The sequence below is a fragment of the Mobula birostris genome, chromosome 6, assembly GCF_030028105.1.
Source record: "Mobula birostris isolate sMobBir1 chromosome 6, sMobBir1.hap1, whole genome shotgun sequence".
In the NCBI taxonomy this organism is placed as follows: domain Eukaryota; kingdom Metazoa; phylum Chordata; class Chondrichthyes; order Myliobatiformes; family Myliobatidae; genus Mobula; species Mobula birostris.
Window position 1 is genome coordinate 187,931,792 of NC_092375.1, and position 24,894 is coordinate 187,956,685.

The 24,894-nt window shown below is 40.9% G+C and overlaps 1 protein-coding gene across 2 annotated transcripts in view; it reads right to left on the reverse strand.

Moving 5' to 3' along the window:
• Window positions 1-24,894, reverse strand: part of znf148 (zinc finger protein 148) — a 59,586-nt gene that overhangs the window by 27,807 nt on the left and 6,885 nt on the right. For both annotated transcript variants that reach the window (XM_072262085.1, XM_072262084.1), the window contains exons 2-4: window positions 15,197-15,261; window positions 14,201-14,553; window positions 6,506-6,631 (exon numbers count right to left, since the gene is read on the reverse strand). In XM_072262085.1, coding sequence (XP_072118186.1) covers window positions 6,506-6,631; window positions 14,201-14,527 — 453 coding nt within the window. In that variant the 5' untranslated portion in view covers window positions 14,528-14,553; window positions 15,197-15,261. The remainder of the gene's footprint in view (window positions 1-6,505; window positions 6,632-14,200; window positions 14,554-15,196; window positions 15,262-24,894) is intronic.

Sequence of the window (24,894 nt, forward strand, 5' to 3'; positions counted from 1 at the left end):
ATGACCTCCGCTTGTAGTCCCACCAAACCTCAGTGGAAAAAGCCTACTTGCATTTACCCAATCTATACCCCTCATAATTTTGTATCCCTCTATCAAATCTCCTCCCAATCTTCTACATTCTAAAGAATAAAGTCCTAACCTATTTAATCTTTCTTTATAACTCAGGTCCTCCAGACCTGGCAACAACCTTATAAATTTTCTCTGCACTCTTTCAACCTTGTTTACATCTCTCCTGTAGGCAAGTGACCAAAGCTGCACACAGTACTCCAAATTAGGCCTCACCTAAGTAGTTATGGTGCCCAATGGCGACTCCTTTGCTGGCATCTTCGAAAACAGTCCTATTTCCATCTTTAATATCTTTATTTTTCCCTTTCAGAGTTCTTTTAAAGACCCTGACCTGGAGTTACACGCTGACTACGGTTTTCTGCCGGAATGGGACCCGTTCTTGGGGTTCCACAATTGGATGCTATTCGGCATGCCAAAGTCTCGGCCTAAGATTTTGGCACGGTTTCAGAAGCTTAGGATGTCGAGTAGCTGGAGACGGGCGAATCATGGGTCGGTGTCGTCACAGGAGATCCGTGTGTTGTTGGGGGAGTCGGAACATCTACTGTGTGCCTGGGGACCCAGGATCCTTGCGATCTCCAGGCACAGAGCTTGGAAAAACGACGTAACGGACTTTTACCATCGTAATCCAGTGAGTTGTTTGTTGTCTCCCCGTTTGCTGGAAAATGGAATGGAGTCACCACTTTCTCCCTTATTAGGAGAGAGAGACTGCAGCATGTCGAATTATCAGGTGAACAACGTAGTCTTTGGGGAAACTGCAAGTCTGTGTCTTTGCTATTTCTTTGCTCACACTTGAGTACTGGTAGCGGGTGTGCTTTATTTTTGCTGGTGGGGGGAGGGGATTGTTGCTCACTGCCGCTTACACGTGGGAGGGGGGAGCTGGGGGGGAAACTTTGGGGTTCTAACATTTAACTGTCATTCATTCTTTGGAGGCACTCCTCTGTTTTCGTGGATGGTTGCGAAGAAAAAGCATTTCAGGATGTATATTGTATACGTTTCTCTGATGTTAAATGAACCTTTGAACCAACAACTTCAACACAGCATCCCATCTTCTCTACTCAGTAACCTTGAAGCCCAATGTGCCAAAAGCTTTCTTTACAACCCTATCTACCTGTGGCACCACTTTCATCAAATTATGTACCTGTATTCCCAGATCGCTTTGTTTTACTATACTCAGTGCCCTGCTGTTCACCGTGTAAGACCTACCTTGGTTGGTCCTATCAAAGTGCAAAACCTCACACTTGACTGCATTAAATTCCATTTGCCATTTTTCCAGCTGATTCAGATCCCTCTTCAAGCCATGATAGCCTTCCTCACTGTCCACTACACCCCCAATATTTGTGTCATTCACAAATTTGCTGATTCTGTTAACCACATTATCACACAGATCGTTGACATAGATGACAAACAACAAAGGACCCAGCACCGATCCCTGCAGCACACCACTAGTCAGAGGGCTCCAGTCAGAAACGCAATCCTCTACGACCACTCTCTGGCTTCTCCCACAAAACCAATGTGCAATCCAATTTACTACCTCAACCCCAATGCCAAACAACTGAACTTCTTGATCAGCCTTCCATGCAGGACCTTGTCAAATGCCTCGCTCAAGTCCATATAGACAACATCCACTACCTTGCCTTCATCTACTTTCCTGGAAGCTCCCTCAAAAAACTCTAATAGTTAGACATGACGTATCACGCACAAAGCCATGCTTACTATCCTTTATCAGTCCATGTGTATTCAATTACTTGTATTCTCGGATCTCTTAGAATTCTTTCCAATAACTTTCCCACAACTGATGCCAGACACACTGGCCTATAATTTCCAGGTTTACGTTTACAGCCTTTTTTAAACAGCGGAACAGTACTGGCTACCCTCCAATCCTATGGTATCTCTCCTGTCACTAAGGGGGTTTTAAATATCTCTGCCAAGGCCCCAGCAATTTCTGCATTTGCCTCCCATAGGGTCCGAGGGAACACCTTGTCAGGCCCTGGGGATTTATCCATCCTGATTTGCTTCAGGACAGCAAACACCTCCTCCTCTGTAATCAGTACAGTGTCCATGAAGTTGATACCACTTTGCCTCACTTCCATAGACTCTGTACCCATCAACCGAGTACATACAGATGCAAACAATGCACTTAAGATCTTTCCCATCTGTCCTGGTCTACCAGAGGACCAATTTTGTCCCTTGCAATCCTTTTACTATTAAGAGATCAGTAGATTCCCTTAGGATTCTCCTTCACCTTGTCTGCTAGGCAACTTCATGCTTTCTTTTTGCGTTACTGATTTCTTTCTCAAGTGTTTTCTTACATTTCCTCTACTCCATAAGCACCTTATTTGATTCTACTTGCCTATCCCTATTATGCACCTCCCTTTTACGTTAACCAAGGCCTCAATATCTCTTGAAAACCAAGGAGTCCTGATGAAGGGTCTCAGCCCGAAACATCGACTGTACCTCTTCCTATAGATGCTGCCTGGCCTGCTGCATTCACCAGCACTTTTTGTGTGTGTTGCTTGATCCTGACATTTACCTTTTCTTTTTATACTGGCAGGCACATAAAAGCTTTGAACTCTCAAAATTTTGATTTTTGAAGGCCTCTCACTTTCCAAGTACACCTTTGCCAGAAAGCAGCCTGTCCCAAACCACACTTGTCAGATCATTTCTGATATAATCAATATTGGCCTTTCTCCAATTTAGAATCTCATCCCATGGACCAGACCTATCTTTCTCCATATTTACTTTGAATCAAATGGCAATGTGGTCACTGGATGCAAAGTGTTCCCCCCCCCCCCCACACACACACACACAAAACTGTCATCTGGCCTTTTCATAATCATACTTTGTTAGTGTACTCTATAAATTATCAGTATAGCCTAGGTGGAATCTGATATCTTTGATTCAAGTTCTTCTAGAAATCAGGCAAGTGACATAAAACATGTTTCTTCACAAATATTTTATTCAGTGTTAATAGAACAAAGAGAACTGGAAACGGATGGGGTGCCAGGAGTTCACACTGGACAAGAATATAAATATGGAGCTATTATTGTGTTGCTTGGTAAATATTGGCAGTATTCTTTTCACTATTTTCACTCATTTTTGTAAGTTTGATTTTTGAAGTACCCAATAAACCTTGGAATAAAGTACTAAGTGAATTCAGCCATTTTTTCTGGTCACCTCACTACAGGAAGGCTGTGGAAACCATAGAAAGGGTGCAGAGGAGATTTACAAGGATGTTGCCTGGATTGGGGAGCATGCCTTATGAGAATAGGTTGAGTGAACTCGGCCTTTTCTCCTTGGAGAGACGGAGGATGAGAGGTGACCTGATAGAGGTGTATAAGATGATGAGAGGCATTGATCGTGTGGATAGTCAGAGGCTTTTTCCCAGGACTGAAATGGCTGCCACAAGAAGGCACAGGTTTAAGGTGCTGGGGAGTAGGTACAGAAGAGATGTGAGGGGTAAGTTGTTGTTGTTGTGTTTTTTTTTTAAACACAGTGGTGAGTGCGTGGAATGGGCTGCCGGCAACAGTGGTGGAGATGGATACGACAGGGGCTTTTAAGAGACTTTTGGATAGGTACATGGAGCTTAGAAAAATAGAGGACTATGGGTAACCCTAGTAATTTCTAAGGTAGGGACATGTTCGGCTCAACTTTGTGGGCCGAAGGGCCTGTATTGTGCTGTAGGTTTTCTATGTTTCTAAAAAACTGTAACCATTAGGAGGATACACTGACCATATGCATGTATGTACATACTGTGACTACTTGGTACTATACTAAACAGCTACATGTATATAGGTAGTTATATAAAATACAAGAAGGCAATTAGTTGTTAAAACTGCAGAGAAAATAACAATCGAACAGTCTAATCCAACAGCCTCTCAGGAAGTGCAGCAAAACGTAGAAGTCACACCATAAGCTGTTGTGTCATTACTACAGCTTATTGAAAGATATCATACACTGCCATTTGATCACTTTCAAAAATAAGCATACTATTAAAAATATAAACGAAATCAAAATTCCTACTTACAAAGACAAGTGACTATCAAGGTACAGGAAAAATTGAGGGTGGAGGAAGAGGACATGAAAGATTGCTGGCAGAAGTTAAAGAGCAGTCAATGCAGCCCACAGGACAGAAGCAGTGGTATCCTCCTGCCTCCTCCTCCTCACCCCAGTTACACCTCCAGGACTTTAATGTCAAGTAGCCCCCAACCATTCCAAACCCTCAATGCATAAAGATGGTTTACAGACATGGATTTCACCAAACAACACAAAACGATGACGTTATTAATTGGATGTATTTTAAAGCTTAAGAGAGAGTTTGTGTTTAAACTGTAACCCAGAAATTAATATCTGAACTAATAACTGAATTTTGCAACTTGCCCTCATGTCACCTGCAGAAATTAACTGATGACTCAGCAGTAGTTAGGTGTATAAAGGGAGAACGGGAGGATGAACACAGGGCCCTGGTGGAGGACTTTGTCAAATGGTACAAGCTGAATCATCTGCAGCTCAACATTAGTAGGACAAAGGAGATAGTGATGGACTTTGGAAAGACCTGGCGGCTACTTTAACTCATATGCTTTGGTCTTGTATCAAGACAGATATTTTTTGGAAAGATGTCTTTAAAACTTCATCAAAAGTTTTGAATTTGGACCTACAACCGAATTTATTTACAGCAATTTTTGGGATCATTCCACTGGAAGCAGGATACGTTCCTGTTTCCACTCAACAGATGATAGCTTTAACAACTTTATTGGCTAGGAGAGCCATTTTGCTTAAATGAAAGGACTCTAATCCACCTACTGTTTTTTATTGGCTTTCCTCCATTATGTCCTCTCTAAGTTTAGAGAAAAGAAGTCGGACATTTGATACATCCTTTAAATTTGAAGAAACTTGGCGACCTTTTATTCAATATTTTCATATGGTTTGATTTATTGCTCTTCCAGTTACTTTTTCGAAACTTTGGATTTGATCAGAAAGTTTCTTTTTTCTTGCTGTTACTCTCGATATGGGCTGCCCAGTCCCCTTTTTTCCCTTTTTCTTTTTTTCATTTTTTTTTGTTTTTTTTATATAGAGAATAGTGGTTTTTTTAATATATATAAAAATTATAAAAGTTTCATCTTTTTTTATGAAATGATGAGAGTTGATTACCTTATTTTTTGTTATATACTATTAGATTAATACTATGTATGATCTTGATAATGTTTATTTTACCTTTTATATGTATTGTTATTGATATAGATATCTGAGCTAATCCTCCTCGTTTGTATATATGTACTTTTTTCTAAATTAATAAGAAGATTGATAAAGAAAAGAAGAAAGAAAGACCAAACCTGCACTGCTCCCTGTTACCATTGATGGTGAGGGCGTGGATGTGGTGAGGACCTACAAGTGCCTGGGGGTGCACCAGGATGACAGACTTAAGTGGAGCACTAACACAGAGGCTGTGTACAAGAAGGATCAGAGTTGCCTTTTCTTCCTGAAGAGAATGAGATCCTGTGGAGTATGCAGGCCTCTCCTTCACATGTTCTACCAGTCTGTCGTCACCAGTAAAACCTTCCTTGAGGTGGTATGCTGGGACAGTGGCATCAACACAGGTGACGCCAACAGGCTCAGTACACTGATTAGAAAGGCTGGCTTTGTTATAGGAGTCAAATTGGACACACTGGAGGCTGTGGTACAACAAAAGACCTTCCAGAAAATCATAGCAATTCTGGGCAATGTTTCTCACCCCTTGCATGCCAGCTTGTCTAATACAGGAGCACTTCCAGTAACAGACTAAGACAACTGCACTGTTCCAAAGAACAATATATGAGGTTATTCTTACCCTCGGCCATTAGGCTCTATAATGAGTCAACCTATAGCGGAGAAGTGATCTTGTAATTTTTGACTTTAAATCTTGTACACCTTATTTTTAAGGTAATTTTTTAAAAAGGCTTTCTCAATTCCCTTCTAATACTTATATCTGCACTCGTAATGCGACTGTGACACTAATTTCCTTTGGAATCATAAAGTATCTTAAGAAAGTCAACATTATTCTCAGTTTTGGCATTTATTCTGTACTTAATGTAAGGCTTATGAGGAATTTTTTTTAATGCTTCAATTTATAATATGCTATTTAGGTATTAAAATACTATTTTTGTTTGCATTAACTACAACTACCAGCAGACTGCAGTCTAGCTCAGTAATCCTAATGAATTCAGATTCACCTTCAATGGGTTAAGCAGCACGCGTAACTGAAAATGCTTTAGAAAAAAAAAACGGTTTCTTTTTAGCAAATGCTCTGCTGAACAGCACCATTGGCAGATTCATTGATCAGGTTCAAAAACTAAGTTAAATTCTCTTTTTAAGTGCAAGTGATAACAAACAAACTACACGGGCCACTGCATTTCTACAATGCGTCCTGAAGGTGATCATTCTGTACACAAGTTGGGTGAATTACCTTTGATGGAGATCGTTGTTTCCTTTTCTTTTTCTTCTGCAAATCTATAGGTTCTTTTTGTTGCCCTTTCTCTTTCTTCAGTTGTCCACCTTCGTCAGCATACTGGATTTCCTGCTTTACATTTACCTTCAGAATGACAAAGTAATAATGAAATAAATTTCAGACTTGGGGAATGCAGCACAATTTTCCAGAAATACTAGGTCTGACAGAGACAGCTTCTATAACACAGACTTTATTACTGAAACAAATCTACTAGGTCTGCCAATCAATAAGATTAAATTGAACTGATCTTGAACTCAATCTCATGTGCATACCCTCTCTCTTCATCATGTTTCAAGCAACTATACATGATGCTGACTTTTGATTCAAATAACAACACTATGAGGCCCTCCCCATTGGCCAAGGTTGCCCGTGGATATTGTGCCCCAGCTGTCCATGTGATAAACTAAACATTACAAAAGCTGTTGCCCATGTTGCCGGTCCCCCTCTCCACACAGCTGATGAATCTAAAGGAACGGCAGAGACCGATACAGTTTGACACCAGCAGCATCGCAGGAGTTGCCGGTCAGCATTGAACTCAAAATAGGACTGCCTTAGGGACTCCAGCTCCAGATTTTTCTCTCGGGGCTTACTCCCCATGGGTGGGTATAGCCGCAAGGCAGCAGAGGCTTGAGATCAGTGTATTCCTTCTCTGAGATTGGCTGACGAGCCCCATCTACCCAAAGTGACAGGTTTTAAGGCACCAGTAACCCGCCTTTGCTTGTTCTCGTCAGTAGAAATTCTTCCGCTGGAACAACACATAATACCAAAAATATCAGGGCACCACAAAATAGAACCAGCAAAATAATGATGACAAAATATTTAGGTCAATAAAAAAGTGGTACATGTTATCTTATCAAAATCCTCAAAGAATCATTGAAATGGTTTGTGCAAGAGTTAAACAATCTAACTCCAAGGACATTTGACAGATGTCACCTGATTCACTTCATATTGCTGCATTTTTATTTCTCATTTCAAAACCAAGGTAGATGCACTTTTTAAATTTTGCTCAATTTAGATCATATAGAAAAGTAGTAGTATCATCAATTGCCCCTTCCCCATCACCAACCTCAGCATCCACAGAAGAGCCAAGATAAACTGCAACGTATCCATATCACTGACAATTGGCCAAAGCCTGCTCCCAGGGATTTGTTGACAATGGCAAGCTGACCACTATTGGTTTTCAGCCAAAGCTGCCTTATTGCTGAGTGGCAAAGTACAGTGGCAAGTCTTAAGCAATCCACTGCCACATCATGGACCAGCCAGAAGATCCTCCTGACACCATGACAAATGGCTAATTTATGCTCCCAGTTTTAGTCAGTTAACAAAACTGTCAAGTTCCTCTATATGTTCCTGACATCTATGCACTCCAAAATGTTCACACTTTATTAGAAAACAAAACAATTAAAACAAATCTAAACGTAAAACTAATTAAGCCAATTAAACTTCAATTAAAATGACTACATTCACTCATATGTAACCATACTTTGCCACTGATATAAATGGGTTGCTCCTCTGCCAGATCTACCTTGGAACAGAATTCCAAAGGAAATGAAGCAAGTTCACCCTCTCAAAGCCTTTTGGAATCCAGGATAATGTCAATGTCAACACCAGACTGCAGTCAGCAAAGCTCGGCCAAGAGTGGAGAATAGATTGCAGACTTTTGCTTTTGTGAAGGAACACTCATCTTGCTGGCACTGAGACATGGAGAAATGCCAATTTCCTTGTTAATCTTCCACGGCGTCAGCAGTTCTTTTCTTTCTCAGTACACTAAGCCAAATCTTACAGGCCAAGGCATGCCACTCACAGTATTCCTGAGCTATCCAGGATGGGAAACAGTGGCCTTAACTTGCCATCCAGAAGCATTCCGGACTCAGCAGGATGGAGCACTGCCACTAGACCCCATGTGGAGTTAGCAACAGACCAAAGTACTAGATTCATTGCTCCAATTACTCCCAATTCAATGGAAAACTGGGCTTGAAGCTGTTAATATCTGCCGAAAAGTACTGGCTAGCTGCATTCACAGTCAGTTTTCTTTGAAGCTGAGCACTTGGAAGGAACATCGAGAGAATACCTATCATCTAATTAGTCTCAGTGAAACAAATGGGCAGCCAGCCAAATGTATTTGATGTACAATTGTCATCCTTAAAAATTAATCTTCAGAGTGGACTGTTATAACAAAAGCAAAAGTTTCAAATGTTTTCCTATCAAAATACCCAGTACAAGTCAAGGAAGTCCATAAAGCTTCTTTACTTACTACTGTCAGTAGTAATAATTCCCTCAACAATTTGTAGGTGGTAATAGAAACATGCTGCGGATGCTGACAAGTGCATACATGGTGATCTATGGTGTGTAAACAATGGGAACCAGTGTAATTACACCACCTACAGACTTATAACCCTCCAGATTCAAAGTTCAAAGTGCATATATGTCACCATATACAACACTGAGATTCAACTTCTTGCAGACATACTCAGTAAATCCAATAACCATAATGGAATCAGTGAAAGACCACACCAAAAGGGCGGACAACCAATATGAAAAAGACAACAAACAATGCAAATACAAAAAGAAAGGGGAAAAAAAAATGAATAAATAAGCAATAAATATCCGGAACATGAGATGAAGAGTCCATAAGCTGTGGGAACAGTTCAGTGATGGGGCGAGTGGAGTTATCCCCTCTGGTTCAAGATCCTGATGATTGAGGCGTAATAACTGTTCCTGAACCTGGTGTTGTGAGTCCTGAGGATCCTGTACCTTCTTCCTGATGGCAGCAGTGAGAAGACAGCATACCTAGGTGGTGGGAGTTCCTGATCATGGATACCACTTTCTCGTGACAACGCAAGGTCTCCGTACTCAGTGGTGGGGAGGCCTTGACCAGTGATGGACTGGGTCATATCCACTTCTTTTTTGTAGGATTTTCCATTCAAGGGCATTAGTGTTTCCGTATTAGGCTGTGATGCAGCCAGTCAATATACTCTCCACCAGACATCTATAGAAGTTTGTCGACGTCTTAGACGTCACATCGAATCTTCGCAAACCCTCAAGGAAGTAGAGGTGCTGGTGTGCTTTGTTCTAGTGCATGAACACCCAATCATTGCTATCGAACATAAACACAAGCTGCGCCCGCACAACCTAACCTCTCAGTCCACAGAGATTCAGGAAGACTAAAGAGTCACTAATTTTGAACACTGTTTAAAAAGGGAAGCAAAACTAGGCCAGAAAGCTACAGGTTGGTCAGCCTGACAGCAGTAAATGGGTAAGTTGCTGGAGGGGATTCTGAGGAATAGGATCTGCCAACATTTAGAGACAGGGTCTGATTCAAGACAATCAGCATGACCTTGTGCATAAGAAGCTGGGTCTGACAAATCTCTTTTAATTCTTTGAGGAGGCAACCAAGAGGGTAGATAAGGATAGAACAGTGTCTATATGGACCAAAGCAAAGCCTTTAATAAGGTTCCTCAAGGCAAGCTAGTTTGAAAGGTTAGATTGAATAGAATCCAGGGGTAGATACTGGACTGAATTCTTTATTTGATCAGAGGTAGGAAACAGAGGATGATTGTTAAGTTCTGTTTCTCTGACTGGATGTCTACATCTAATGATGTGCTATTGGAGTCAATGCTGGAACTTTTGTTGTTTGCAATTTATATAAACAATTTGAATGTGCATGTATAATGCAAGTACAGGTGTCCCCTGCTTTTCCAACGTTCGCTTTATGAAACCTCACTGTTACAAAAGACCTACATTAGTACCCTGTTTTCGCTAACAGGTGTTTTCACTGTTACGAAAAAAGCAGCGCGCAAAAAAAAATCAGCGCGCGATAAAAGGCAGCGCACGCCCCGAGCAGCCGCTCTCCCCCGGATTTGGTATTGCATTCTTGCCAGCATTGCTTAAACACATGCCTGTGAGCAGCCATTAGCAAGATGAATTCTAAGGTATCGGAAAAGCCTGAAAGAGCTCGTAAGGGTGTTACACTTAGCGTAAAACTAGATGTAATGAAGCGTTTCGATTGTGGTGAACGAAGTAAGGACTAAGTGAGTTTGGCTTGTGGAAGCTGACGAAGATGATGAAGAGGTTTTGGCATCCCATGACCAAGAACTGATAGATGAAGAGCAGATGCAATTGGAAGAGGAAAGGATAACAATCAAAACCGAATGAGTAATGATAAAGTACAAATTTAATTTTGAAAGGGTACGTAGGTTTAGGGGATATTTGCAGGATGGTTTGAGTGCTTACAAAGAACTGTATGATAGAAAAAAGTGCGAGGCTCAGCAGTCAAGCAAGTCTTCCACATCAGCCACAGCAGATGACGAACCTCGACCTTTGACATCGAGGCAGGCAGAGATAGAAGAAGATGAGCTGCCTGCTCTAATGGAAACAGACGACGATGAGATGACATCCCAGTGTCCCACCACCCCAACACCCAGGCCGCGGACAGATACCAATTGGCGGAGAATGCAGCGGTAGCCGGGAGACAAACAGCACAACTTTAAGAAAAAAGCCGAAATAAACATGCTAATTAATTAGGTGCCGCCCGACATGTAATTGTTGGCCCAGATCAGCGGTGACGCAATCGGCAATCACCTCTGATCTGGGCCGACAATTACGTGCCGGGCAGCACCTAATTAATTAGCTTGTTTATTTCGGCTTTTTTCTTAAAGATGTGCTGTGTGCCTCCCGGCTACCGCTGGACCCCTGCGTGCTTCACGGCAATGTTTTGGGTTGCTGCCCAGAGGGTGGGGGCCACTGCACCACCCCAACCTCCGACTCAGCCTAACACACCATCATCAGTGTGCTCGACGCTGTCCCAATTCCAGTAAGTGATACTATGCTGTATATACATTATTTCTACTTTATATCGGCTGTGTATTTTTATGTCATTTGGTATGATTTGGCAGCTTCATAGCTTAAAGGTTACTGGAGAGCGCTTGCGCCCTGTTTTTGCTGATGGCACTTGCATGAGATTTTCGCTACAGAGAACAGTTCAGGCAATGATTGTAGAAAAGTATTTCTACTTTATGTAAGCTGTGTATTTCTCATATCATTCCTGCTTTTACTATATGTTACTGTTATTTTAGGTTTTATGTGTTATTTGGCATGATTTGGTAGGTTATTTTTGGGTCTGCGGACGCTCACAAAATTTTCCCATGTAAGTAAATGGTAACTGCTTCTTTGCTTTACAACATTCCGGCTTACAAAACGTTTCATAGGAATGCTGTACCTTCGGATGGTGGGGGAAACCTGTACCATATTTAAAGAAATTATCACACAATGACACAGCTACATAACTGCTGCTTCACAACTCCAGCTTTCTGCATTTGATTCCAAATTCCAGTGAGTGCAATGTTCATGGCATGTGTATCTTGGGTTACTGCCTCACTTCACTCATTTAAAGTGTAAGAACAACTGCATTCTGGCCTCACTTTGGCTGCAGCTTGCAGAGGATAGTTCTATCCATCAGATTTGGTGACACTCCAATTTGTGCTTGAACTTACTCCTATAATTTGACATCTGGGAGGACAAAATTAGCTTCAGGTACAAGCCCTTAATTCGCAACCATCCTAATTATTTACAGTGCTGTGCAAAAGAGATGACGGGGTGGAGGTGCGTCTCTACCAAAGGAGGTATAGGGTGCTCCTTCCCTTTGCTGGCCTGCAGGTCACCCTTGGACAAGGCATAGCACCTGCTTAGCCTCCCGATCAAGGTCACGTGAAGCCATGGGAGCAGGTGGTAGATGGTCGTATGAGCAGCTGGTGCACATCACAAGTCCTGGTTATGCCACCACTGATGCCAGCAGACAATCTCTAAAGAGTATTGATATTGCCCAGGGTCACCCACCTTGTAAAGACACTGTCCAGAAAGCAGCAACGGCAAACCACCTGTGTAGAAGAATTTGTCAAGAACAATAATGGTCATGGGACCATGATCGCCAATGTCATACAACACGGCACATAATGATGACAACTGTGGAAAGGTCTTAGGCACAGATATATAGCTAGGGTGCCCAGTACTGTAGTGATTTTATGTATTGCACCATACTACTGCCGCAAAAAAACTGAATTTCCTGGCATATGTGAATGATGATATACCTGATTCTGACATGGGTCTCCATTGTGGACGAGAGTGGGAAGGGGTCAGGGAGAGGGGAGGGAGCAGAGAGACTTTCTGTAATGATCAATAAACCAATTGTTTGGAATCAAATGACCTTAGCTGGTGTCTCAGGCCCAGGTGGGTTTGCACCCACCCTGGCATTCCTCATCTTCACCTGTCCCACACCCCTCCTGCAGCGCTCCACCCTCACCATTCCCAACATCCTTTGCTCCTGCAAAGCATACAAACTCACTCTCCACATCACATTGACGAATATAGTACTGTGCAAAAGTCTTACACATCCTAGCCTAAGACTTTTGCACAATGCTATATTTAATACAGAAATTATATATATGACTAAAATTATGTAGATAACATTTCTGAAAGCAATAACATACTGAAAGTAATAATTTTATAACTTTCCTTGCAGATTTTACCACTTTCCCCTGGAAAGCACCTTGTGGCCATATCCAATTAACTCACTGAGTTGTGACTTTAGTGCATTTTGGTAAGCAGTGTGGCCATAGCATTGCAAAAATTTTTAAAAATTCAGTATTCATCATGCAAGATGGTTGCAAAATGTCTAAATTACAGCACTTAGAGCTTTGTACTTACAAATAATTCAATTTTGTCTTAAACAAACAAATGTCAGGACTAAAGCGGCTTATGAAATGCTTAATTAGTTGAGTCAATGAGTTCAAAAGTCAAGAGGTTATTTTGCAATTTTATAAAACTCTACTTAGGCCACATCTTGAGTATTGCACATAGTTCTGGTTGCCCTACTATAGGAAGGATGTTGAGGCTTTGGAGAGGGTGCAGGAGAGGTCTACCAGGATGCTGCCTGGTTTGAGGGCCTATGCTATCATGAGAGGCTGGATAAAATTGGGATTGTTTTCCCTGCAGCGTTGGAGGCAAAGAGGCGATCTGATAGAGGTTTACAAGATTATGAGAGGCATAGAGTGGATCAAGAGTATCTGTTTCCCAGGGTTGAAATATCTAATACCAGAGGGCATGCATGGAAGGTGAGAGGGGGTAGCTTCAAAGGGGATGTGAAGGGCAAGTTCTTTACTCAGAGAGCGGTGGGTGCATGGAATGCACTGCCCGGTATGGTGGTAGAAGCAAATACATTAGAGGTGTTTAAGAAACGTTTAGATGGACACATGAATGTGAGGAAGATGGAGGGATATGGACGTTGTGTAGGCAAGAAGGATTAGTGTATGGCTGTTTTTGATTTACTCTTTAGCTGGTTTGGCACAACACTGTGGGCCTAATGGCCTGTTACTGTGCTGTACTTATGTTCTAACAAAACATGAAAACTTAAACCTCTTCCAACAGGTTTCACACATATAGCGGAAAGAAATGCGAAAACTCTTGGTGCTTAGTTTTGTTAGGACTGGATCAGGCTTAGAAGGCTAGCCAATATTCTATCCAGCAGAAAACAATAAAAACAATGATATAATCTTGACTCCCACTGCAAGAATACAGTTTAACTGAGCTATATATTTTGCTGTACTGCCTGGGTAAAATAAAAAAGATAAATTAAGTCAGCTGACACTGCCCACTCACATTTAACTCATATGTTAACTCCTGAGGGAGCCGTTCATGGCCATCTTGTTCATCATCATCATTTTTAACGGTCTCTTCGTGGATCATTAGCTCATCATGTGAAATAAGTTCCTCCTGTGGGAGGGTGCTTTCCTGTAAAACCGTTTCTTGGTGGAGAATTTCTTCATGAGAGATCTCCCTCTCTTCTAATACGGTTTCCTGTACTCCTATATGTACAGAAGGCTGATTGGAAATGCTGCCCACCACAACTTGCGGTCTGGAAGACTGCATTTCATTTATACTGCTGCATTTAAGAAAAATTCGATCAAGTTTGTCTTCAATATTCATTCTTCAGTGGGACTGTTTTGCTAAATCTGTAAAGAAAAAATATGCAATAAGAAAAAAGAAATTATTAACTAGACATGGTAATTGATATGTAAGCAACATGCAGAGAAGCTCCAGAAGTTTCTGCAAATCTCTTCCGCAATCCTGGAAAGCATAAAAATTATCTCCCTTAAATAACAAAAATCATTGACATCAATCTGTCCATGGATGACATACATTTTCTTTTGCTATTGTTTCAATAGCCAAACAAACCACTGACCCCAGCTATTATCAATGCTCTTCCAAGATTGTCCGGCCGGCATCAGTGGTCGCATAACCAGGACTTGTGATATGCACCAGCTGCTCATATGACCATCCACCCCCTGCTCCCATGGCTTCACATGACCCTGATAGGGGACTAAGCAGGTGCTACACCTTGCCCAAGAGTGACCTGCGGGCTAGCGGAGGGAAGGAGCACACTACACCTCCTTTAGTAGAGACGTAACTGCACCCCGCCACCCAAAACTGAAAGAACACATTTCTGATTTGCCATCACCTGATGTGGGTGATCAGGGTTAAAGACCCTGAACATCCACATTATACGACACAGCACACAATGATGATAATTCTTTCAATAGGCTAACAAATAAATCTACTTCACTTTGTGGTTTAAAGTAATGGAGCCATGCCTACCATTTTGATCCAGTGCAAATTCTCCTCCATTACATCGCAGAATTTGGATCAGCACACTGAATGATCTGTTGGAGTAACAATTACCAGAAGTTAATAAAATTTTATTTAACATTTCTTAGAAATTTATAGAAATGGTGCACGTTCAAGTTGTTGGTTTTATGCTGTATAGTTATGCAAACCAAAAGAATGTTCTGCCTTGGATGGCAATCCTATAACTTGGCTACACAAAATTATTTTCTTTGAAGTGTGATCTCTCACCATTTGCATTCTTCCATCTTGTTTTTTATTTGTTCATCTGGAACTTCTCACAAGATCCATCATTTACATTACTGATTTTTAAAAATGACTAGCAATCTATTTTTAGGCCACAAAAATTTAAACCTTGTAGCTTAATTTCTTGTACTTGTTAATGAACAAGTAAAAAGCATCATTATTAAAATTTCCACTTGTATGAGGATCTGTAAGCATACTGTTCAGTTTGAGCTGTTTACGAGGGACACAACATAGTCGAGCTTGAGGGGAGGCTGAACGGAAATTAAGTGGCAGGGGCAGTGAGGAATACAAAAATTGGGGAAGATGTATATGCTGGCAGCGAGGAAATGAGGAGAACGTGAAGAAGTGAGGAAACATATAACAGGATGCAGTTGCGATTTAGATTCAATTGGACCGAAAGCCAAAGTGCAGTGAGATTATTGAAAATAACTAGATGCCCACATCTGAGATCAAGAGAAGCAAAAATATAATGTAATATTTTAAAATAATTTAATATTTTAAAACCATAAACGTAACTGTTTCAGCACCAGAACAAATCAGAAAATTATGAATTAGGGAAAGTACTCCTAATTGGAGTGAATGAGAAAGCCCTTGGGAGGGGCAAACAAATTTGACTTCAGTACAGTGATGTAAATAATAAAGGGAATGCAGACCTGCCGACAATCCAAGTGGTGAGGAGGGAGAGCTAAAACCAGAGTGAGATCAGCACACTCCCAAACCAAGATAGATGCACTGAGGGCAAGAGGGATTTGTGACATGTAAAGTTACGTTCTCCTTTGTCGGCCTTTTTTCCAACTAAAAGATGAGGGCATAAACTGTAACGGACCCAGAAAGGAGGGTCAGTGAAGTTCCTGCAGTTTCCAGTATCAAAGGGCAAAAGGCCATATAGGCTATCCCCAAGTTACACATTTCCAACTTATGGGCATCCATACATGCAACCAAGCTCCTGTAATGTTATTAAATAACAGGTGCAGGGTTCAACGGCAGCATAGCAGTTAACACAACGCTATTACAGCTTGGAGCATCGGATTTCGGAGTTCAATTCTAGCATCATTTATAAGGAATTCGTATGTCCTCCCCAGGGAAGCTGTGCATTTCCTCCGGGTGTTTCAGTTTCCTCCCACATTCCAAAGACATACCAATTAGTAAGTCAATTAATCTTAGTAAATTGGCCCATGACTCGGCTAGGGTTAAATTGGGAGGTTTTTGGGTGGCGTTGTTCGAAGTGCCTATTCCACGCAGTATCTAAATAAATAAAATTCAAATGTCCAACACAGTATATATATTCATTCCTGCAAATGGCAGAACTAATTTCCTCTCTTCCCTTTCAGAGATTCTTTCTGATCAAACATATGCGCTTTTCGTGCCATTCATTACAATATTGTAGAGTAAAGGTAGCATAGAGTGACTTTATGTAGTTCCTAACTTAGAGTCATAGTAACAGAAAGGTACAGCACAGAAACAGGCCCTTTGGCCCATCTAGTCCCTGGTGAGCCATCTAAACTGCCTACACCCATCGACCAACTGATGTACAAAATTAAGCCACAAACTGAACCCATTCATTAACTATAGCCAAATCAAAATAAGTTACTACAATCCGTTTCTAAAAGACTGACGTGGTCAGTAGTCAAATGGTTCAAGGTAAACCTCCCAAGAAATTGGAAAATTTTGCATGAGGACTTGCAATGTAATACTTGTTCATTCCATAACGTTACTTAAATATCAGTTCAAGTCCTGCAGAAGTGTTGCAGTGTCGGAGTTCCAAGTTCCTTCTCAATAACCAGTATCCAGAAACAGATTAAAAATCTTTGATCTTTGTGGGATATTAACAACAGAACTTCTGCCATTTGCTAAAGTATATGCTCCAAATAAAAAAATCTTCAATGACCTGACAAGTCATTTTACCATCATAAACAGTTACTATAGAGAAAAATGTCTGCATCAATACAAAATATTATGTCGATGCAAAGACCCATTTCTCAGACAGTGAAACGTGTTCATTGAACAATAAATAAAAGTGACCGACAAAGATTTGCTTCCTGAATACTTTTGGGTGTACCTTATGGATTTTGGGCTGCTGATCATTAACGTCACCATGAAATGTCCCTGTCATGCACCATTTTTTTTTAAATCGCCTATATTTGTTATTTCAGTTCATAATTCAAGTCAGAATAACTGATGCCAAGATTAAGGAGGCATTTTAATTGGTCCACAAATCAATCAGGTCATCAATGACAGGCAATTCGAAGAACTTCTACTAGGAAAGAAGAAAATTGTATGGAAGGCATTCAAGGATGTTGTTGAAATTTTTTTTGGCAACTAAGAGCACCAAACTTCGTGCAGCTGGCTGACACCATGCTTCGAGTATACAAAGCCACGAAGTGCAACATGTCACTAAAAATTCATTTTCTGCATTCCCATTTCGACTTCTTCCCTGCAAATCTTGGCAGTCAATGATGAGCGTGGTGAACTTTCACCAGGACAGTGCGATCATGGAGAAACGGTATCGGGGTAACTGGAATCCATCAACGTTGGCTGATTCTTGTTGGACACTTAAGCAAAAAGACTCAAGACACTGAGTACAATGGAAAATCATCAACAAAACACTTTTAGCTTAGGTGAGCTATTGCAAAGCGTCAGCACATTACGCAATTACAGCAATACATTCAATAGAAGTTAATTTCTTATTTCTCTGAATTGCTACATGATACAAGTAGTTTGAAATTATATTTGTGTTCAGCTTCAAGTGGTCTATCATAAACAAAAAAAATTTGAGGAAATAACCCTTTCAAAAAAAATTTTAACAAGCCAGCAACAGAACAGAAGTGAACATAAAGGTGTCTTGTTGCTAGTGTGAAGCAAAACAAATACACTAAGAGACACAAAGCTCAAAATTAAAATGGGCAACATGAAAGATCCACTAAAAAATTTTAAACTCACTACTGCAATTTAATGAGACAGAAGTATTAACACTTGAAGCGGTGTTTAATTGAAGCAACAAGCACCTAGTAAAGCATTATCAAATCACAGAAATCCGCTTCAGCATTTCAATTATCGGAATTTAAAGGCCTATTTAAACAGCTCCTGAAACAGTCACCACAATCTACTTCAATATATCAATACTTAGCAACAATCAGTAACTTAGCTGGAATATTACCAACTGCATCATCATTCTTCATATCAACACGAAAGTCTTCTTTACCTGCATCTACTTAATACATTGCAGAACTAAATATATGAAAGGATTGCTTTCCAGAATAATTAATAAAGAAAGGATTTTCTCTTCAGTTTCAATGTAAAAGCATTCCCAAGTTCAAGAATTTTATGCAAAACCCTAAAACATTTAAAAGACATAAAAACACACAAATACATACCCACCAGTGAAATCAAAGATCCCAAAATCTCTTGACAGAGGGAGCAAAGGGAGGATGTTTCCTTTCAAGGAAAACCTAGAACCAGCAGGTATTCTTCTATAACTAAAAGGGTTCTCCCTTTCAAAACAGATGAGATCTGGTTCACCCAGGGAGTCCCAAGGGTTCAAAAGAGGTTCATGAAAATGATTCCAGGATTGAATAGTTTGTCATATGAAGAGCGTTTGACAGCTCTGGGCCTGTATTCACTAGAATTCAGAAGAATGAGGGGTGACCTCATTGAAACCTTTCCAATGGTGAAAGGCCTTGATAGAGTGGATGTGGATGGGATGTTTCCTATGATGGGATAGCCTAGGACCAGAGGACACAGCCTCAGAATAGAGGGGCATCCTTTTAGAACAGAGATGAGGAGGAATTTCTTTAGCCAGGGAGTGGTGAACCTGTGGAATTCCTTGCCACAGGCAGCTGTGGAGGCCAAGTCCTTATGTAGATTTAAGGCAGAGGTTGATAGATTCTTGATTGGTCAGGGCATTAAGGGATACAGGAAGAAGGCATGAGATTGGGGTTAAGAGGAAAATTGGATCAGCCATGATGAAATGGCAGAGAAGACTTGATGGGCCAAATGGCCAAATTCTGCTCCTATGTCTTATAGTTTATGTCTTTGGAACTCTTCCTCAAAGGCTGGTGAAATTGGAATTTTCAGATTCCCAATGTGGAGGTTAAAAGCGGGATAGTAGCCATCTGTTCCGGCACGTCATGACAGCGGTTTTAAAAAGCTCCGATTACCCCGTACACACTGCAACGGATATTAGGCATTTTCAGATTTATTCACTCTGGAGACCGTTTCTGAAAATCTCCGTTTTCAGGGGCTAAAAACGCCGGTTCAGTGTGGACGGAGGGTCAAAACGAAGAGAAAAAGCTTCGTTTTCAAAATTATCCGGCGTAGTGTGGACATAGCCCAAGCTGACAGCAATGTCTCCATGATTACTATGATCCTGGTCTGCCTTTAAGTTCCAGGCAGTTTAATCCACACCAAGTGGGATGAACATGCATGGAGACAGTCTCGTCAAAACACTTGTTAACAATAAGAAGCTCTCTCTCTACGATTCGGTTCAGCTCCAATGGAAAATCTTTTTACTGCCACAGTCTTCACACACTGCCTCCTCCACAAGACAAATATTGTGCAGGTTTGCACATTCTTCAAACATTCAAACCAGCCACGGCTGCTCTTTTAGAAGATCTGTCGCCCTCCTTGCATTCTTTCAAGTTTTACTGTAACAACCATGCTTTTTCCCGGGTCAAACTCCGGTGCACATGTTATTGACTCCATCCTTTTTCCACTCCACATTCTTGCTATCCTCTCTGCCACACACAGCACACAATACACCTCCAGGGGTAATCTTCCAGCACAAACTTTTACTTTGCTCATATTGCAAGGATTGTTCACAGCAGCTGAATTCCACGAATGCTTGCCTTTATCACTTCTATTAACATTCAGCTTAATATTAAGGTTTGCCCAGATTTCCTAAAATGCAGTGCTCAGAATTGCTGAAACATCCTGAAGCCATCTTGAAGGATGAGCGGAATAAATTGTGATGAATCCCAGTAACACTACAACCTCAACAATCGTAATGAAGACTAAATAGTGCAGGACAAAATTCAAAATGCATTATGGACAGAGATTGGTGCACTTTTTGCTGTAGTAAAAGAAACTAAATTGAGAAAAATATCACTAAGAGTGGTGGTAGAAATGTCTAGCTTGAAAGTTTGTTATCCATCAATATATGATTTTTTTTTTTAAACTCTTAAGAGAAACTTAACCTACCCATATTTGACCTCCATAAGTTCCATTAGCGGGTCAATGGAAAGCAGTCAGCCCCAAACTAAGTGTTGTTGTATCCCAGTGACAGCACTTTTTTCCCCCACAGTGAAGATGTTAGACAAAGAAATGTCTTATACATTTTTTTTTACATGAACTGCACCTACAGTAATTATGGCAAGCATAAACTTCTTTACAGTTAATGCTGGTTGCTAACTAGAAGCCCAGGTGCAGAGTTATGTACTGCCTCTCATATGTATCCCAAGGATGCTCTCCAAGTCTGAATGAATTTGCTACTTTCCCTTCATGCATATTTCAACTTCAACATAAAGAAAACACAATTTTATATTAAATATCAATAAGCTCAGATCAATTGTTACCAGCATGAAAAAATGTTTTTCTTGGTTTATTCAAATAAAAGTCTCCCCAGGTCCTATTTTAAACTGAAGTAAACAAAAATATTACAAATTTTTTCCAGAGAGCAAAACAGATGGAAAACACTGTTGCAAGTCATATTTTTTTTAAAACTAAGTTATTTGCATCCTTTTTACCTCATACTTCCCCATTCTGCATAACCAATGTCATTGTGTACTACAGCAGGGAGCTCAGCAAAGCTGATAACGGATAGAACCATAGATGTTGCAGAGCAAGAGCTTTCAACTAATCAGATATAGTAAAGATCCACTTCACGGTGATTAAAGAAATTGTTACAAAGGGAATAGCATTTAACCTACAACTTATGTAAATAGCAGCGAGTCACAACACAACAGGAAATCATTTGAGCTATTCTGCCACTTCAGGCAACAGCGATTTGAAAAATCTCACTAATAAGACAACATAAACCTGAATTATCAGTCCAATTGATTCTATTAAGATCTAAATGCATAGCAATGTTGAATTTTTCCTCAATTCTATTCTCTAATCTCTGAGCAAGTGAAATTAAACTTATGATCACCAAATCTTCACAATAAGCTCAATATAGAGTGACATAGACAATAAGACAATATAGAGAGTGACATAGTTAATTCAGAAACAAAGGTTCTGAACTTAAAGAGGGGTAACTTTGAAGGTATGAGATGTGAATTAGCTAAGATAGACTGGCAAATGACACTTAAAGGATTGACGGTGGATATGCAATGGCAAGCATTTAAAGGTTGCATGGATGAACTACAACAATTTTTCATCCCAGTTTGGCAAAAGAATAAATCAAGGAAGGTAGTGCACCTGTGGCTGACAAGAGAAATTAGGGATAGTATCAATTCCAAAGAAGAAGCATACAAATTAGCCAGAGAAAGTGGCTCACCTGAGGACTGGGAGAAATTCAGAGTTCAGCAGAGGAGGACAAAGGGCTTAATTAGGAAGGGGAAAAAAGATTATCAGAGAAAACTGGCAGGGAACATAAAAATGGACTGTAAACGCTTTTATAGATATGTAAAAAGGAAAAGACTGGTAAAGACAAATGTAGGTCCCCTGCAGACAGAAACAGGTGAATTGATTATGGGGAGCAAAGACATGGCAGACCAATTGAATAATTACTTTGGTTCTGTCTTCACTAAGGAGGACATAAATAATCTTCCAGAAATAGTAGGGGACAGAGGGTCCAGTGAGATGGAGGAACTGAGCGAAATACATGTTAGTAGGGAAGTGGTGTTAGGTAAATTGAAGGGATTGAAGGCAGATAAATCCCCAGGGCCAGATGGTCTGCATCCTAGAGTGCTTAAGGAAGTAGCCCAAGAAATAGTGGATGCATTAGTGATAATTTTTCAAAACTCGTTAGATTCTGGACTAGTTCCTGAGGATTGGAGGGTGGCTAATGTAACTCCACTTTTTAAAAAAGGAGGGAGAGAGAAACTGGGGAATTATAGACCGGTTAGCCTAACGTCGGCGGTGGGGAAACTGCTGGAGTCAGTTATCAAGGATGTGATAACAGCACATTTGGAAAGCGGTGAAATGATCGGACAAAGTCAGCATGGATTTGTGAAAGGAAAATCATGTCTGACGAATCTCATAGAATTTTTTGAGGATGTAACTAGTAGAGTGGATAGGGGAGGACCAGTGGATGTGGTATATTTGGATTTTCAAAAGGCTTTTGACAAGGTCCCACACAGGAGATTAGTGTGCAAACTTAAAGCACACAGTATTGGGGGTAAGGTATTGGTGTGGGTGGAGAATTGGTTAGCAGACAGGAAGCAAAGAGTGGGAATAAACGGGACCTTTTCAGAATGGCAGGCGGTGACTAGTGGGGTACCGCAAGGCTCAGTGCTGGGACCCCGGTTGTTTACAATATATATTAATGACTTGGATGAGGGAATTAAATGCAGCATCTCCAAGTTTGTGGATGACACGAAGCTGGGTGGCAGTGTTAGCTGTGAGGAGGATGCTAAGAGGATGCAGGGTGACTTGGATAGGTTGGGTGAGTGGGCAAATTCATGGCAGATGCAATTTAATGTGGATAAATGTGAAGTTGTCCATTTTGGTGGCAAAAATAGGAAAACAGATTATTATCTGAATGGTGGCCGATTAGGAAAAGGGGAGGTGCAACGAGACCTGGGTGTCATTATACACCAGTCATTGAAAGTGGGCATGCAGGTACAGCAGGCGGTGAAAAAGGCGAATGGTATGCTGGCATTTATAGCGAGAGGATTCGAGTACAGGAGCAGGGAGGTACTACTGCAGTTGTACAAGGCCTTGGTGAGACCACACCTGGAGTATTGTGTGCAGTTTTGGTCCCCTAATCTGAGGAAAGACATCCTTGCCATAGAGGGAGTACAGAGAAGGTTCACCAGATTGATTCCTGGGATGGCAGGACTTTCATATGAAGAAAGACTGGATGAACTGGGCTTGTACTCGTTGGAATTTAGAAGATTGAGGGGGGATCTGATTGAAACGTATAAAATCCTAAAGGGATTGGACAGGCTCGATGCAGGAAGATTGTTCCCGATGCTGGGGAAGTCCAGAACAAGGGGTCACAGTTTGAGGATAGAGGGGAAGCCTTTTAGGACCGAGATTAGGAAAAACTTCTTCACACAGAGAGTGGTGAATCTGTGGAATTCTCTGCCACAGGAAACAGTTGAGGCCAGTTCATTGGCTATATTTAAGAGGGAGTTAGATATGGCCCTTGTGGCTACGGGGATCAGGGGGTATGGAGGGAAGGCTGGGGCGGGGTTCTGAGTTGGATGATCAGCCATGATCATAATAAATGGCGGTGCAGGCTCGAAGGGCCGAATGGCCTACTCCTGCACTTATTTTCTATGTTTCTATGTTTCTATACATCTTTCTTCCCCCTCCTTTTACAAATTACTTCAATTTTATTTGCACAAATCAATGGCAAAACCATACCTGGAATACTGTGTGCAGTTTTGGTCTCCGTAACTATGAAAAGATACATCGCCATGGTAGCACAGCTGATAATGCAACACTATTCACACTCGGAACATCAAGAGTTCAACTCCAACATCCTCTGTAAGGAGTCTTTACGTCCTCCTCATGCAATGCGTGGGTTTGTCTGGCTACTCCAGTTTCCTCCCACAGAGCAAAGATGTACCAATTAGCAGGTTAATTGGTCACTGCAAGTTGTCCTGTGATTAGGCTCGGCTTAAATCGGGGGTTGCTGGGCGGTATGGTTCAAAGGGCCATTTCTGCACAGTATCTCAATAAATAAATAAATATTAATCCTGGGATGGTATAGCAATAGATTCATTAGACCAACTCGTTGAATTAGGAGTATAGTTGATGAGGAAACAGGAAGATTTCCTTACATTCACTCAAGATAATAGTAAAATATTTACAGTTTTTAGTTGAGGCTCATGGGTTAGATCACAAGAAATTTCTTTCCTCAGGCTGATCAACTTAGTTTAAAGGATGGCACACCCATCACTGAGATGAGGTGAAATTTCTCTTGTTAAAATTACCCATCTTTGGAATTCTTTATGTCAGCAAAATCCTCAATCATTAATAGATTTATGAGCCATGGAAATCTGACCCAAGGTTCAGCATAGTCTGTTAAATACAAGCGCAGACAAAACAGACTGTAAAACACACTCCTGCCTCCATTACTATGCCATCCATTTGCTTTTCCTCCACTTCCTCTACCCAGGAGGCAAATTCTAATGCAGCACCAAAAATCTCCTGCCCCAGACAATTACATCTGATTAGACTAAAGACTAAATATCGCATTTGCTTCATTTGAAGAAGCATCCACGAAGTCATTGGTGAGATGACCAGCAAGTTTGGGC